The sequence below is a fragment of the Perissodus microlepis genome, chromosome 5, assembly GCF_051167445.1.
Source record: "Perissodus microlepis isolate ML-2025 ecotype Zambia chromosome 5, ASM5116744v1, whole genome shotgun sequence".
Classification (NCBI taxonomy): domain Eukaryota; kingdom Metazoa; phylum Chordata; class Actinopteri; order Cichliformes; family Cichlidae; genus Perissodus; species Perissodus microlepis.
Window position 1 is genome coordinate 10405783 of NC_140465.1, and position 14668 is coordinate 10420450.

Consider the following 14668-nt stretch of genomic DNA (forward strand, 5'->3'; position numbering starts at 1 on the left):
AAACCTTTGTTGGCATTTCCTGAAGTAATTCTCAGAAATAGATCTCAAAGCTTCTTGAAGGACATTCAAAGCTCTTCTTTGGATGTTGGCTGCCTGTTCAGTTCAGCAATGTTGCTGATTGGACTCCGGGGACAGTGACTGTTGTGTCTGAGTGATGGTGTTTCACTGTGTGTTTTCTCTATCCAGGTATATTTTTACTGCATTGACAGTTTGTTCGGGATCGTAATGTTAAAAAAAATGAAAGTGCTGCCAGTCAGATAGTTTACTGATGGTATTGCTTGATGGATCAAAATTTGAATTGAATGAAATACAGCCAAAAACATGACACAGCCTCCACTGTGTTTTACAAATGGCTCCAGACACTCACTGTTGTATGTTTTTTCCTGACTTCCTCCAGACGGGTTGAACCAAAAATTTCAAATGCGCTTTCATCACTCCGTCAGCCCTGCAGCCACTAATTTTCAGCCCAGTGGTATTTGGCCTTTTCTACCCCGTTTCCCTTCATTAAGAATTTTTGATTCAATGAAGAGTGGATGGATCTCAAGTCTGTTCATTTTCATTTTTAGGCTTGCTACTTCTTTTGTCCTTCATGTATCCAGTTTCCTTAATAATGCCAAGATACTCGCATACAAGTTATGTGAATCCACAACAGTAGTTCATCCTTGAGTCGAGTAACTTTTTTTTTTCATATACTTGAATGTATCATAGGTCAGTGTTAAAGGGCTTAACAAAACAAAAATTCCTCTGAAAATGGTCAGGTACAAGGACTAGACAGAAAACGAGAGAAAAGGCAGCTTTTAATGGTTTAATGAAAAACTTTGAAAGGCCTTCAGAAAGCCTGGAGCACTACTGATCAAAACAAATTTTTAAAAATTACAAGAAAGTCTGTCTTCTTGGAGGAAAAAGATAAAGACATGACTCAAGATTTTTGCACAGTAGAATACAATTGGATCCAATATCTACCAGGATCGTTCAATTTTAAAGTAAAATACCATTTCACGGCCCCTTACTTTATTTGAAAGTCACCAAGAGCAGTTCACATTTCTGTCCTCCTCTCATTTGTAGCAGGCACTAGCAAACTGTTGTGTCCAGTAAGAGTAATGTAAGAGTAAAGTTTCTGCTTCTATAATTTGTCGATGTATTTTTCCCGTATGGCGTAATCCCTGTTGGAAGCAAGCACTTCCAGTCACACAGAAGAACAGAGATATGGGTAAATTTCAGTCACCTTGATTTCCCCTAGTGACAAAAATGGAGGTTAGCAGGAAAACAATTCAAGTGCTCGTCATTCAGATGAGAAGGCTGTTATAGGAAGTCACAAAGCATTATTCCAGCGCTTGTGACGCTGCCAAACTTTGGTTTTTGTTTTTATTTTTCTCTCAAAGAAATAAGAGTGATTGTCTTGTCTTTGGAGCTGAACACAGATTGAGTGTGATGTGTCATACACTATTACAGCGTGCTGAAGATGCATTACTTCTTTGATCCTTAGTTTCCTCAAAAAAAAAAGATACTTGCTCAAAGTTATCAAACACTCATACGACAATGTTTTTGTGTGATTCGTTATGAATATTAATGCAGAAAATGAGTCCTTAAAAAAACTGAATTTTTACGAGGGGTATGATTTTTCTTTTTTTAAAAGAAGGAAGAAGCAGGTGTTGTGATTGAAGCAGGCTTTGTAGAAGGGCTTCACATTAACATCAGCTCATTCTTTGCTTCGATTTGTTCACACGTCGCAAGGGAGCACAGCTATTTTCTTGCAGGCTTTCGACAGACGTGTTTAGAGAAGGAAAATTTCTCAAGGGTGGAAAATTTGTATTTTTTTTGTCTCGTTTGGTAATAGCTGAATACATTTTGTAGATAGACTGCAATAATGGATGTGTCAAAACAGAACAAAAGGAATTGTGTAGTGAGGAAAACACTTCACCTGGAGGACGCAGCTTGCCGACTCCCCAGTCCCAGGAGAGTCTGCCTGCTCCATGTGTCTTGTGTCCATGTATGTTGTTCATGTTGCACTCATAAAGTATATTTGCACATTTCAATATTTTCCTTCCTTTCCTCAGTTTCGCATCAGGATTGCCTGAATGTTTAAATGTAATTAGCCATTAAGTGGAATAGTTAATATTGAAGGTGCTATAGAACATTACCATAGTTCATTTTAAAGCCAAGTGTAGAAAATACTGTGAGGCCTGAGACTGAAAACTGGACTGGAGAATATAAAGTCAGCACAAGCAGCTGGTTAGCAAAGCAAAAACTGGAACTAGGAGACGTGGTCCTCCATTTGGATGTCATTTTTATACTTTAGGTTTTGTATTAATTGTTATTGAGCTTCAATATAGGGGTGTATTTGTTACCTTTCCTCCTACTTTCCTGGTTTTAATAATAAGCTGAGCTAACTGACTTCTGGCTCCAGCTACAAATTTAGCAAATAGACGTGACTTTTCAAATTCTCACCAAGACGGCGAATAACTGTATTTCTTTTGAATGTCCAGTTTTCCCTTTCAGTTAGTCACTATTTAAGTGTAAGCGCTTCTACTAATTTGTTACATTATTAGTGTGCGGTATTTTCAGGTGGCTTTAAGAGTGTAGAGTCTTTGAAATACACACTCTTTGATGTATAATGGAAATGTCCATTTGCTATAATAGTCTTTTCCTTAGAGGCAGTGTCAAAACCACATACCTTAGTGAGCCTGAAATAATTAAGACCAGCAGACTGAGGGGACACCCTGGAGTTCATTACTTTCAGGTTTTAGAAATGGTAATTAGGTAGTTTTTTTTTTAATATCTGGATTCTGTTTCCTCTTTCTCACTTGTTCTATTTCCCCCCCCCCTTGCTGTCTTTTCCACCCCTTACCGTAGTGGTTTGCTTTGATGCTAAGATCAACTTTGATGACAACGCTGAGTTCCGTCAGAAAAACGTGTTTGCCATGGATGACATGACGGAGGCCGACCCCACGGAGATGGCGGCAGCAAAGTGGGACCTTAAATATATCGGAATGGATGGGAACATTGCCTGCTTTGGTAAGGAAGCGAATCTCTCCATCAGACCCGACACACCTGCCTGCACATACACCACCCAATAAAGGAGTTCTCCCAAAAGCCTACCCCTCCTGCCATGTGGCTTTAATGTGTCTCTTAAGTCGAGTAAGCGAAAAGCTCGGACACAGTTAAAACTTTAGTCAAACTAACGGCAGTCTGTGCTCTCCTCCAGTCCACATTACAAGCAGCTTTCTGAAGACTCCACAAGGATTGCTGCCGTAACCAATGCGTTCTAATTAGCTATAATCCACCCAGAAAGTCTCCTGTGAGCCAGATTGTTAGCATTCTCATTAAAGGCCCCCTCTCTTGTCATAAATCAAAGCTTTTACAGTGTACAACTGCACTAACAGGTGCTCTCACTTCTTACCCCGTAGCCTCATAAACACATTAGTTGTCTGTTAACACTTCTCCTCCATTCTGCACACAAACCCCATTCTGCATCCCCAGCTCCCAGGCTCTCCTAAAGTAACAACAGCTTTTAAGGCCCCGCAGCTTCCTTGAGAGCTCCATAAGCCACCAAAGTGACAGCTGTTAAAGCGAATTTCCCTTTTATTGAGACCTCGGTTGGGGAGCTTGCCAGGACACAAGTTCAGCTTGGCTAAACCAAATTATGTAGGACATTTTTGTGCACTTGGCTCCTGCGCAACTCAGCAGGGCAGAGGCACAGGCAGTTGGCTAAATGATGACATAGTCCACAGTCCAAAAGCATAGCACAACCTCTTCTAATCAACACTCTCTTCTCTGAAGTCGGGAGCTGAGTTGTAATCAAATTTTCTCTGTGTTGCTTGACTTGAATGTTTCTGATTAGAAGATTTCCAGCAGATTCACTTTTTAAGTGTGGCATTTTTTTCCAGCTATTTGCTCGTATTTAGTGGATGACTTAGCACTGAATTCCTTTGCGGGTTATTATAGTTCATGCCATTTTTCCTTCAGTGTCAGTAATGTTACTTTAATTAACTCGTGTCTGCATGTATCGCACTTTGTTCTCAGGCACGTCTGTTTCAATATCCGAATATTAGCCTTTACTTAATGTTCAAATTGTTATACTTTAGTCCAGCGGTCCCCAACCTTTTTTGCACCACGGACCGGTTTATGCTCGACAATATTTTCACGGACCGGCCTTTAAGGTGTCGCGGATAAATACAACAAAATAAAACTAGTACCGGTACCGAAAAAAAGAAGATTTATTCATAACACACGTGAAAAGACCCAGGAAAACCGAGTTAACGATAAAAAGGATAACAAAATAACGCTGAAAACCGATAAAAACCCTCAAAACCATACATTTCACACCTGAGCCTCAACTCTCGCGGACCGGTACCAAACGACTCACGGACCGGTACCGGTCCGAGGCCCGGGGGTTGGGGACCGCTGCTTTAGTCTAAATTATCGTTAACACAAATATGTGAAAGTGCATAAAAACGAGTGCCTAATTATTACATTACATTGTCGTAACAGTGAATGGAGCTGGTTTGGCCATGGCCACGTGTGACATCATTGACCTGCATGGAGGAAAGCCAGCAAACTTCCTGGACCTGGGTGGTGGAGTCAAAGAGAAACAGGTGTACGAGGCTTTTAAGCTGCTCACTGCCGACCCAAAGGTAGGAACAAACTGTTAACAAAGAGGTCGCTTGCCTGCTTCTCGAACAGCTTGACTGTAACAGTTGAGTACATAAGCTAAATTGGTTACTGATTTTTAAAGCACAGCTTGGAAGAAAAAGCAATTTTACCACCTGTTGAATTGCGTTTGATATTGCAGTCATGTATTTTGTCACAGTACATTCATAAAGCTCTATCTGTCTGGTTAGAGCTTTGTCAGTGCAACTCATTAGTCTGGGGACCTTGGCATATGCCCATGTTTAACTTAGGAAAACAGACTCTGAGAGGCTGTGTGATTATATGCCATCATTTCAGTTACTGTGGCTTGATAAATTGGCGCTCTGTATTCTGCAGTAACTGCGCTTGTAAAGAAAGGCTAAGACGTGCAACCGCGTGCGCTGTGAACACGCAATAACGGGCGCATATGCAGCTCGGATTTAATGCACATATAAAACTTTAAATGAAAAGCATGCGACAGAAATTCTCGCGGCTGTGACTGAGTGGCAGCTCGGGGTGTTTTACAAGTGATTCTGCTCCATGTTCGGAAAGCTAATAATTCCAAGCTAAACAACGTAAGCCTTGTAACGATACCGCAGTGCTGATTGTGTGTTGACAGTTATCACATCGCTAAATCCCTCACTGCTGTCACTCCTGTATCCCAGGAATGATCACGGGTTCGCTCTCTGGAGCGTCTCTACTTGGTTGTGTTGAATACAGAGTAGAATTAGATTGAAATTCAGTCCTCAGCTCACTTTTTAAAAAAAATCTTTCTTTAAAAAAAGCACATGCTGACTTGACTTGGCAGTAAATATTTTTGAAGAATTAGCTTCGCATCTAGTTTAAAAAGCTATCTTGCCAGCTGGAATTTCCTCAAATGGCTTTCCAGGACAGGTTACTAAACAATGCAGCTACAGTACGCTGTATGGCATGTGATACATAGTCTAGTCTTAAAATAGATATTCTGTATATATTACACATACCAGAAAGCTTTATTTCATCTAAAGCTCATTCGAAACACTGAAGTAGGATTTTTCATGGTAGCAGTGTTGCACACCTTTTGTTGATGAATGTTAAAAACTTGCTAACCTTAACACTCCAGCAGGTGATACATTGCCTGACTCGAAAAATCCACTGTGTGATCGATTTTGGTCTCACAAAATCAGCCCGGCAGACTGTGGAGAAAAATAAAAATGAATATGGTGGTTAAAAAAGAAATGCAATCAACAGGGGAGATTTGCTGCTCTCTTCCCCTGAGGGAGCCACATTTTTATTATTATTATACCCTTTTAAAACAAGTTGGATATCTTCAAAGGCGAGATCAGGTTTTAGTCTGTATCCACTGGCCCCCTCACCATCAAACACTCCTCCTGTTCCTCTTTCTCTTTTTTTTTGCCTTGGGTTGATTCCCCAAATCCAGATGGGGGAGTAGACCTGCTGCCTGTCCCTCCTGCTGCTGTGTATGGAAACAGAGACGGGAAGCTCCTCCCTAACAGGGAAAAAAATAGAGGAGGATTGACATTAAACTGGGTTGGAAGCACCATTAGCATTTCAACCAGGGGAGCTGAGAAACCTGCTCTGATCTGTGGAGGGAATGTTAATCATTTCACAATAAGAGCATGCTGCTCATTTGCATTTGGTTTCTTCTTTTTTCCTCCCCACAAATTACTACTCCCAAATCTTTAAAAGATATATGAGCAGTAAGTAACAGTAAAATCACACCCTGGGTAAACGTGGATGGGATGAGGTGCCGAGACAAAATTGATCGACTCGGAGCGTCAGTAAATTCTGTTTTTCCTTATTTGCCTTAAACATCAAGGCTTCAGTGCTTATTTCCTTCAAATGCGCAGCCCTTTGTTTAGTATTTATTCAAAGTTTAGAGTCTCAGACAGCCTGGTCTACTTGCATTTCACATCATTATTTTTCTACTGATTTAAAAAAACAAAACTTTCGCTGCTTTCGCATAATAGTGTTGATAGAGTGCCTTATAGGAAAGCTTACTTCCACTGGCACTGAATAAAATGAGTTTGGTAGCTGCTGTGAGGAAGGCCCGAAATGTTCTGTTGCATATGTGAAAATGTGTTTTTTATTAGGAACCACTGCAACTTTTGAGTGCCGAGATTAAAATGGTTTATGTCCTGCGAAGAAAAAATGATAGAAGCCCATTCAGCAGGAAATATTACACTGTAATAACAGAAAGAAAAAAGAAGGGGAAAAACAGGTATTTTTGGGGTCCGTCTCTTCTTTCTGGCTTTCTTCCTCAGTTGCTTTTTCCGCTTTTGTCTCCCTCCCTCCCCTCTGTCTTCCTTGTGCTCTCTCCCTCTCAATCTCCGCTTTGATGTCTCAGGCTCATTGTGCTGAGAGGACTGGATGCGACGCGAGTGTACCGCTGGCACTGAATAGCAGAGATGGAGCATGAGATGACAAAGGCTTCCTTTTCTTGTTTGCTCACTTCCCCAGAATCTACCCTTAAAGCATTCATTACCTTCAAATTATTATGTTGTGAATGAAAGGGGAAGAGAAAACAGATAAAATGGAGGGATACCGCATGAGAAGTGGGAACAAGACGAGAAAGAAAGTCGGAATGAAATTAATGCGAGAAAAATAAGCGAATCATAGAGCTGTATGTCACCCACCCTACACCCCCCCCCCCCCCCCCCCCCCCCCCCCCCCCCCCCCCCCCTACCCAAGTGTGTGCACGTGCGTGTTCGCGTTAACTATGTGAGATGTTATGTAGCTCAGCTGCGTCTACTAGACCAATAAGGTTTGTTTGAATTTAGGCCCCCGGCTTTTTTAACAGGAACATATTTATCTCCCATGCTAAAATAAATAGCTCCACTTTCTTCACATCCACGTGTGGAACAGTTTGATGACAGAATGGCTGAATTTATTAAGGTTTCCCTCACATCACCTGTAGGCACAGGAGCAGGCAGCAAATACCAACAGCCAAATAACCTCGTTATTGCCTTGCGCCTGTGCCGTAAAGAAGGTGGCAGATGGATGTTTTGTCCAACTCAACATCCATTTTGTTCTCCAGGCTTAAGGCTGTTTTCTATAATTTTTATAGGCTAGAGTGAATGATGACATTTTCCTAAAACACACTCTTGTTGTGGCTAGATGCCCGTATCAGGGCCGCCATTATATCAACCTACTAATTGTCAAGGCGGCTTGTTTTGTGATTTATTGTGTCGCCGTTACGTAATTAATATTCTATTCAAGTAGGCCGAGCGTTTTCGTAATACTTTAACCTTTCATTCCCATATTCATGCGTCTCACTGCGAGTGCATAAAGGAGCCCTTTTCAAAGGTTTATTACAATGCGAAACATCTAAAGCCCTGATCTTATCTGCGACTACGGCAAACTCTGTGTTTTCAGATGAATGAGAAAATAAGCACGTACGGCAGCCTGTCGGTAAATCAACATGTCGTGCTGACTCATGAGTGTGTGTGGGAAGCTTGGTTAACATTACACTGAGTTTGTGCATGTCATGTGTTCACAGATCAGCCTTTCGTTCCAAATTTACTGTAATGCAAACCGAAGTCGGCAGCAGAGAGACAGCGCAGTGATCCTGGGGATGAATACTGAGGTTCTTTCTGTTTCTTGACCGACAGTTCCCCATTTCCATTTTACAATTTATGAAAACTACAGAATCCAAAGCAGTCCGACTTTAAAAATGAACTGGCTTTCGGTGTAGATAACGTCTTCCCCTTCCAGAATAAGGTGGTGTTGTGGTGTTGCTCGAAGGAGAGTTAAATTTTCAGAGTAAGCGAGCTGTCAGGGTTCTGCCGCCCACTCAGTTGTTTCTGCGTGTGTTCAAAGAGATGGCGATAAAGAAGAACAAAAGTATAATGTGTTTAAAGTTGTAAATAATATAAAACTGGGAAATTACACATTTATGTATCAGATATGATAATAATGAAAACAGCTATTCCTATATTGTGACCTTAAACATACAGGCAGTGTTTGTTTCTGCGTCTTATGACAGATTTTCTTTTTTCTTCTTTGTACATTGTTACCTTTAGGCTTGTTGCATACTGCAGTAGTTTGTCACGTCTCTGCGTTGTTTGAGGTGAAGCAGGCACGCTATGAGGTGAAAGAGGCACAGACGGGCACATTAGCATTAGTCAGCCGGGGGGACCCGCCTCTGAGGCAAAAACAAGAGTCGTGTACATATTCATTTTTTGGCGTTGCATAATCACACTGCCGATCGTGAAACATCTTTTAGCTCGCACTGGTGTGTGTGTGTGTGTGTGTCTCTCTGTGTGTGTGTGTGTGCGCGTGTGTGAGTGTGAAGGCAGTTTGAAATGCTGAGACTCACCTGTGTGTACGTAATTTCGAGTTTCTCCCTCAGAGAGCTCTCCCTCCATTCTCACTTGCTCTCTCCCTCCCTCTCGCTCTCTTGTGTGGGATTATTATGTGTGTCGCTCCAGCCCCCCCATTGCCCTCAAAGAAAACTACACACAATTTTACCTCTTTCCAGCTCAGTGACTCTGCTTTAACTCACCTGTGGTTCCCCTTTAACCACTTACCTCGTTGTTGCAGTGACACTCCCGAGCCCTGCCGGCTCTAAGCCCCATCTCACCCTCTACAGGGAACACACCACTATTACTACCTCTCCAGCTCTGTCTTATGTTATCTGTGAAACAGTCTTTACTGGTGTTATACACCACTACTTATGTGCTGATGTACACCAAGGCATTTCCTGTCTGCTCCTGCTAGTCTGTCATTTCACTAGTTCTTCTTGTGTTTTCTGCTTCTCCTTCTCCACCTTTTATCTCTCCTTCTTTGTGCTTCTTCTTTCTTCCCAGCAGACTTTCATCTCACTAAATCCTGTTAAAGTCAATGTGAAGAGCTTCCTTCAGTTTCATGCCTGCTAGTTAAATCCTGCAGGTGCCCAGGCACTGTTTCTCATCCCTGTATGGAGATGTCTGTACCCGTGTCCAGTGTGCTCCACATGTATGCAGACAGAGAAAAGGAAAGAGGGCTCAGGTCCAAGCCAGGTGAGCCAGAGAAATGTGTCGTGAAAAGCCCATCATCCTTTCCTCACTGAAAAGAAGGAAAAGAGCTCTGTGTTACAGGGCTGTTTCCTAAGGGTGTTACAACACAGTTTGCAATGAAAACCACACAGCTCTTCCTGTCACTGTTAAGAAATGCAAATAGGTGCAAATAAATGCTTGTGTCGTGGCACAGCTACATCATACAGACGCACACACATGTAGTCCTCATGGGAGCCAAACAACTTTTAATCACAACAGTCACCTGCGATATTAGAGTCCCATGCTGCGTTATTTTAGTAGGAAAGAAATCACCTTTCCGCCTGGAGCCGAAGGCCTTTGGGAGATTCTGGTCCCCTGTGTTATAAACACAAGCAATGCGAGCTGGTGAGAAAAGGAGAGAAAGAATATAACAAGCTACCTCAGTAATGGGGTTCATTCCCAGTGTGCAGAGTATTACACAAGTACTAAATAGGGGGCCAGACATAAAGGGACGCATGCTTAGTCCAGTCAACGCACTGGGGCAGCTATATTGAGGCCAAGCTGCAGGAAGAGTGAGCACTGCTCGAGACAGGCAGACAGTTTGTGCGCTCCGAGGGAGCTGTGGCTCTCTGTTTTCCAGTCACTGGTTGCGTAGGTCATTGGGTTGGCTTGCCATCATTTGAGAAAGCCTCCATCTCATATTGTGTTTTCCTGCAGATTTGCTTATAGTGCATTTAAGTCCCGTAGTGATGGATATAGGGTTAGGTTCTGTGTGCGTCTTTGAGGACCTTTTCGTCTCCAGCTCATTTAAAATCAGTGCAGCAATGTAAGAAGCTTCCATTATAGGCTAACCTTAGAGTACACTGACCCTGGCGATAGTCTGTGAAATGTATTCACCTTTTCTTTTCTATTTGAACATATAGTTTTTGAATGCATATGCGTATAAATTTCAGTGCTTTCCATTCTGAGCTCCCAAGATTGAGGGCAAAAGTTCAAAACCCCTTTGTGCAGCTTTATAAAATACACATGTACAGGCTGAGGCAGCATGGGTGAACATACTTGATGAGACCTTACCTCACGGCAGTATTTTAAGTTCAGCTTCCGAATTAACTTTTGGTGTTTCACAATTTTTAACATGACTTCTAACAAGAGAAGTCAGGAAGAAGCAGATGTTCTTCTATTATTTCTGTTTTTTATCACATTTTTCCCAATAGTTTTAATGAGTGCACCCATGAAACCAAGTGAATACATGTCACACACAGCAGCTGGTGTGTTGAAGTGTTGATTGGTAGAGACGCGAGATGGCATATGGATTCATGCTTGTTTTGGTTTATAGAGATATATACATTTTGTGTGTGTGTGTGTGTGTGTGTGTGTGTGTGTGTGTGTGTGTGTGAATCAATACCAGTGTTGGAAGAGCTCTGTTTCTGTTTTCAGCTTGTGCATGTTTAGGTTTGGCTGTTAGCTTTACATTTGTAAACTCTATCTGTGCTGCAGTTGTAACATGAGAGAATTGCAGATGGTGTCTTATATCTCTTTGCAGTGTGTTGGATGAAAGCAGTAGATTTAACTTCCACCTTCACTTAGGCATAACTACAATTAAACTGAATGCTTATAACCAGCCTAACTATATTTTCTTAATTTTCTCTATTAGGGTTTTGAAGCAGTTCAGGCTCGGAACAGATGAGGAATTTTGAGAGCCCAGTAAAGATCCCGTAACACTGAGATTAACAGTAAAATGTTAATACGCCCGGAAACACGTTAATATTAGCCATTTAACTATTATTACTAGCCATATTAGCCACATGCTAAGTTATTATTTAGGTAGCAGTTGTTGGCAGTGGCTAACTATTAAACTATAACATTAGTGAGGAAGCTAGGAAACAAACAGCATAAGTTCTGCCTGTCTTTAACTCTAAGGCAGTTAACAGGATAACGCAAGTATTTATGTGTATAAAGTTTAATGTTTTTCCTAAATTCCCAGAACGAAGTTGAGAAAAGTCTACTAGCAACTACAATATGTGCTTTACTTTTATATGTGTTGCATGAAAGAACAAGAGTATGATGATGAAATGCGAACTGCATCCAGAAACAGAAACTACTGCACAGCCAGCATGCTAACACAAAGCTAGCCAAAAACTCAGACTGACGTTAAAGGGCCCAGCAGCCTGACCCTGAATATCAACCCTAAATTTCCACCTGTACATGTTTCTACAGTAGGATCACTGTGCCTTTAAAGTTTCTTTCAGCTAGTTCTAATCTTTACTTGGTGTTTTTAGTTTTGCTTACTTACGTAAAAACTAAAAGAAAGCTCGTATGTGTGTCCTCATTAGGATTGGGATTTATGTTGGTGTGTGGAACTGTAGCCAAAAATTTATGTTAACTTGTACTTTTTTATTACAGAGTGCGTCTCAGGTCATTTGTCAGAGTAACATGGAAACAATGTAACAAATTACTTTCTCTGGTGAGTAATTAAGTAATATCCTGTGTCACTTTTATGAAAGCTAATGAGTCAAGTGTGATACATTACTTTTTTGAGTAACCCGACACTCTTGACCAGTACAAAAAATATGGTGTCCAGTCACCAGAAGCATAGAAATTTTTGCCTTTTGTCAGGGTGGGTTTTTTTTGTTTGTTTTTTTGCACAAATACTTCATATGTGGATATCTTAGAGTTCAGTTTTTGTATTGTTCTAATCTTTATTTTTAAAAAGTGCCTTTTCCCTTTGCTTTTTTCACCTCATGGTATCAGAAAGAGTATCAACTATCAATCATTTTCTGGTCAGTATCAAGTTTAAAAATGTAGTATCATGACAACTCTGTACTAGTTTCTTATCTTAACCAGAATCACAGAAGTTCTCAGAAAGCGAGTATGTTGTAGTAGATCGTATAAGCACACCATGCCAGAAGTACTTGACCTATTTGGACTTGAGCCTGAGTTACAAATGCATATCCTCTGTCGGCACGTTGATGCAGGTTAAACAAACACCACAGGTCTGTCTGTGTGGTTTGACCCTCCTCTCCACCTGGGTTTGATGTGGGTCAAATGCTGCCCAGCTTTGGTCACTTTCTGTTGCTGTCTGAAGTGGAAAGAGTCTTAACTTTTAAGTGTCATTTACCAATTGGCTGAAGGAGGACTGAGAGCACGAATGAGGGCAGAGAGAGAGAAAAGCAAGAAAAAGCTGGAAAGAGAGAGAGAAATTTTGCACACCTTGGTGCTGAAGAGAGAGGGAGGGGTGAAACGAACTTTTTCTGCATGTAATTCTGTGTCATTTTTAGCCTTAACTGTGAAATGTGAAGCACCTCGCTCCTAGCAAGGATAATTTACAGCTGCTCCGTGAGTGGCTTTAATGCAGATTGAACGAGAGTAAAATAGATCTGTGACACGCACAAGCGTGCTCTCTTGAAAGCAGTATTGAGTGGGTGAATGTTGAGACAGGTCAATGAGATGTGAACTGAGAATGAAAAAGTCAAATGTACAGGCATGATGAATAAGCACAAAAATATATGCTTTCCCCCACAGAAAAGGGATGTTTAAGCCATAAGTGAAGAACAAACAGTGCTCTTAGACTAACTATTGTATACTCTCTCTCTTATTTCTGTGCTTAATTTGTGGGCTCGAACTGTCCAGACATGTACAATGGAACTGATGAGTTGTCAGATTGATTTGCCCGTCAGGGAGCTGTCGTCTTCTCCACTTGATCTGGGTTGGAACGGCACAGCGTGCTTTTAAAGACTCATGTCATTTTCCACAGCACCATCAGCAGACAACACTATTAACCTAACCATCATGTATGCAAGAAGGCCGTGGATCGCTAATGTATTCACCTCATCCCAGCACCTTGACTTGGCACCAATTTGTCCCCTATTGAGACACACACACTCGTGCACACATGCACACAGAGACGAAAAGACAAAGAGGGAGACAGGTCCCATGGGTATGTCTGATTGAGCTTTCTCCTGTCTGCCATTCCTCATCCGAGGGAAATCAATAGAGGATCTGGGATTGGAGCTTGAGCTAATTGAGCTCTGCTCTCTCTGTTCTCTTATTGCTGCCAGGAGCATTTTGTCATCACAGCACCTGGTTCACACCACGGGGCCAGGGGGAGCCAGTCAGCGATCAGATAGGGCCTTTGGATGCCACAGGGAGGTGAGCTGCATGTGATTGAGCAACCTTGTGAAGTCAAGCACTCAGAGGAAGGGCATACCAAAGACGCTCTTCATTTATTTTCATTTGCTTCTTTGAAAGCGGCTTTACGTCTGCTCCTTTTCACCTGATGATAAAGGAAGTGGAAATACATTTTTAGTTTTGTAAAGTTTAATCATTTCGACAGTGATTATCACGATTGGGCAGATCCTTGTTAGAACTCTGTATCGTATTGGTCATTGCATCTATCTGCATGTATTTTACATCTAACTATTGGCTACAAAAAACTCAGAGAATAATTAAAAGGCTTCAAACTTAAACCTGTTGTCGTGCCAGTTTAAACCCTGATGCTTTTTATCCCTGCATATCACAGCGTGAATGCAGCAGTTTAGTTGTGTTTACACACCACACAGGGTTTCAACATAGTCACCCATGGTAATGCCTCAAATTAAATGTGGCATGCTGTTGCTAGCCAGTGTTCTCCTCTTCTGAGTGTTGAGTAAATGAAGATTTCTTCCATCCAAACCATCTGCTGTCATCACTCCACCCTTTGCCTCCAGTTCCCATCCTTCCATCTGTCCATGTTCCAAGACTTGAGAGAGTATGACCATCACAGACTTTTCCCTGTGCAGCTCTGAGAGACATTGCTGCAGAAATGCGACTCCCTCATTTCATGCTCCTCTGGCGCGTATGTGTGCACACGGGCGCGGGAGGGGGTGGATTATATGTGGCCACTCGAACACTCAGTCGATGAGATCAATCGTGCTCGGTGAGCCATGTATTGACACCACAAACACTGTACCCTCTCATGCTATCAAGGTGGAGGTCGGTGGTGCGCAGGTTAATTTCAGTGAAAGCTGCCGAAAGTTTGACGAGTAAACATGGCAGCTAGCTAGCTCTTTTTGGCTAGAGGTGAC

At 41.8% G+C, this 14668-nt stretch overlaps 1 protein-coding gene across 7 annotated transcripts in view; it reads left to right on the top strand.

Moving 5' to 3' along the window:
* suclg2 (succinate-CoA ligase GDP-forming subunit beta) overlaps window positions 1-14668 on the top strand; it is a 100416-nt gene that overhangs the window by 49712 nt on the left and 36036 nt on the right. Inside the window, exons 8-12 of one of the 7 annotated variants that reach the window (XR_014800237.1) lie at window positions 2854-3015; window positions 4492-4634; window positions 9441-9629; window positions 12009-12069; window positions 13664-13754. Coding sequence is in view for 2 of the 7 variants with exons in the window: in XM_084927769.1 (XP_084783895.1) it covers window positions 2854-3015; window positions 4492-4634; window positions 6977-7048 (377 nt within the window). In the remaining 5 variants the exon portion in view is untranslated. Of the gene's footprint in view, window positions 1-2853; window positions 3016-4491; window positions 4635-6976; window positions 7275-9440; window positions 9630-12008; window positions 12070-12356; window positions 12386-13663; window positions 13755-14668 lie in introns of those variants that run through there. The other 6 variants (XR_014800238.1, XR_014800240.1, XR_014800241.1 and 3 more) reach the window with 6 other exon arrangements.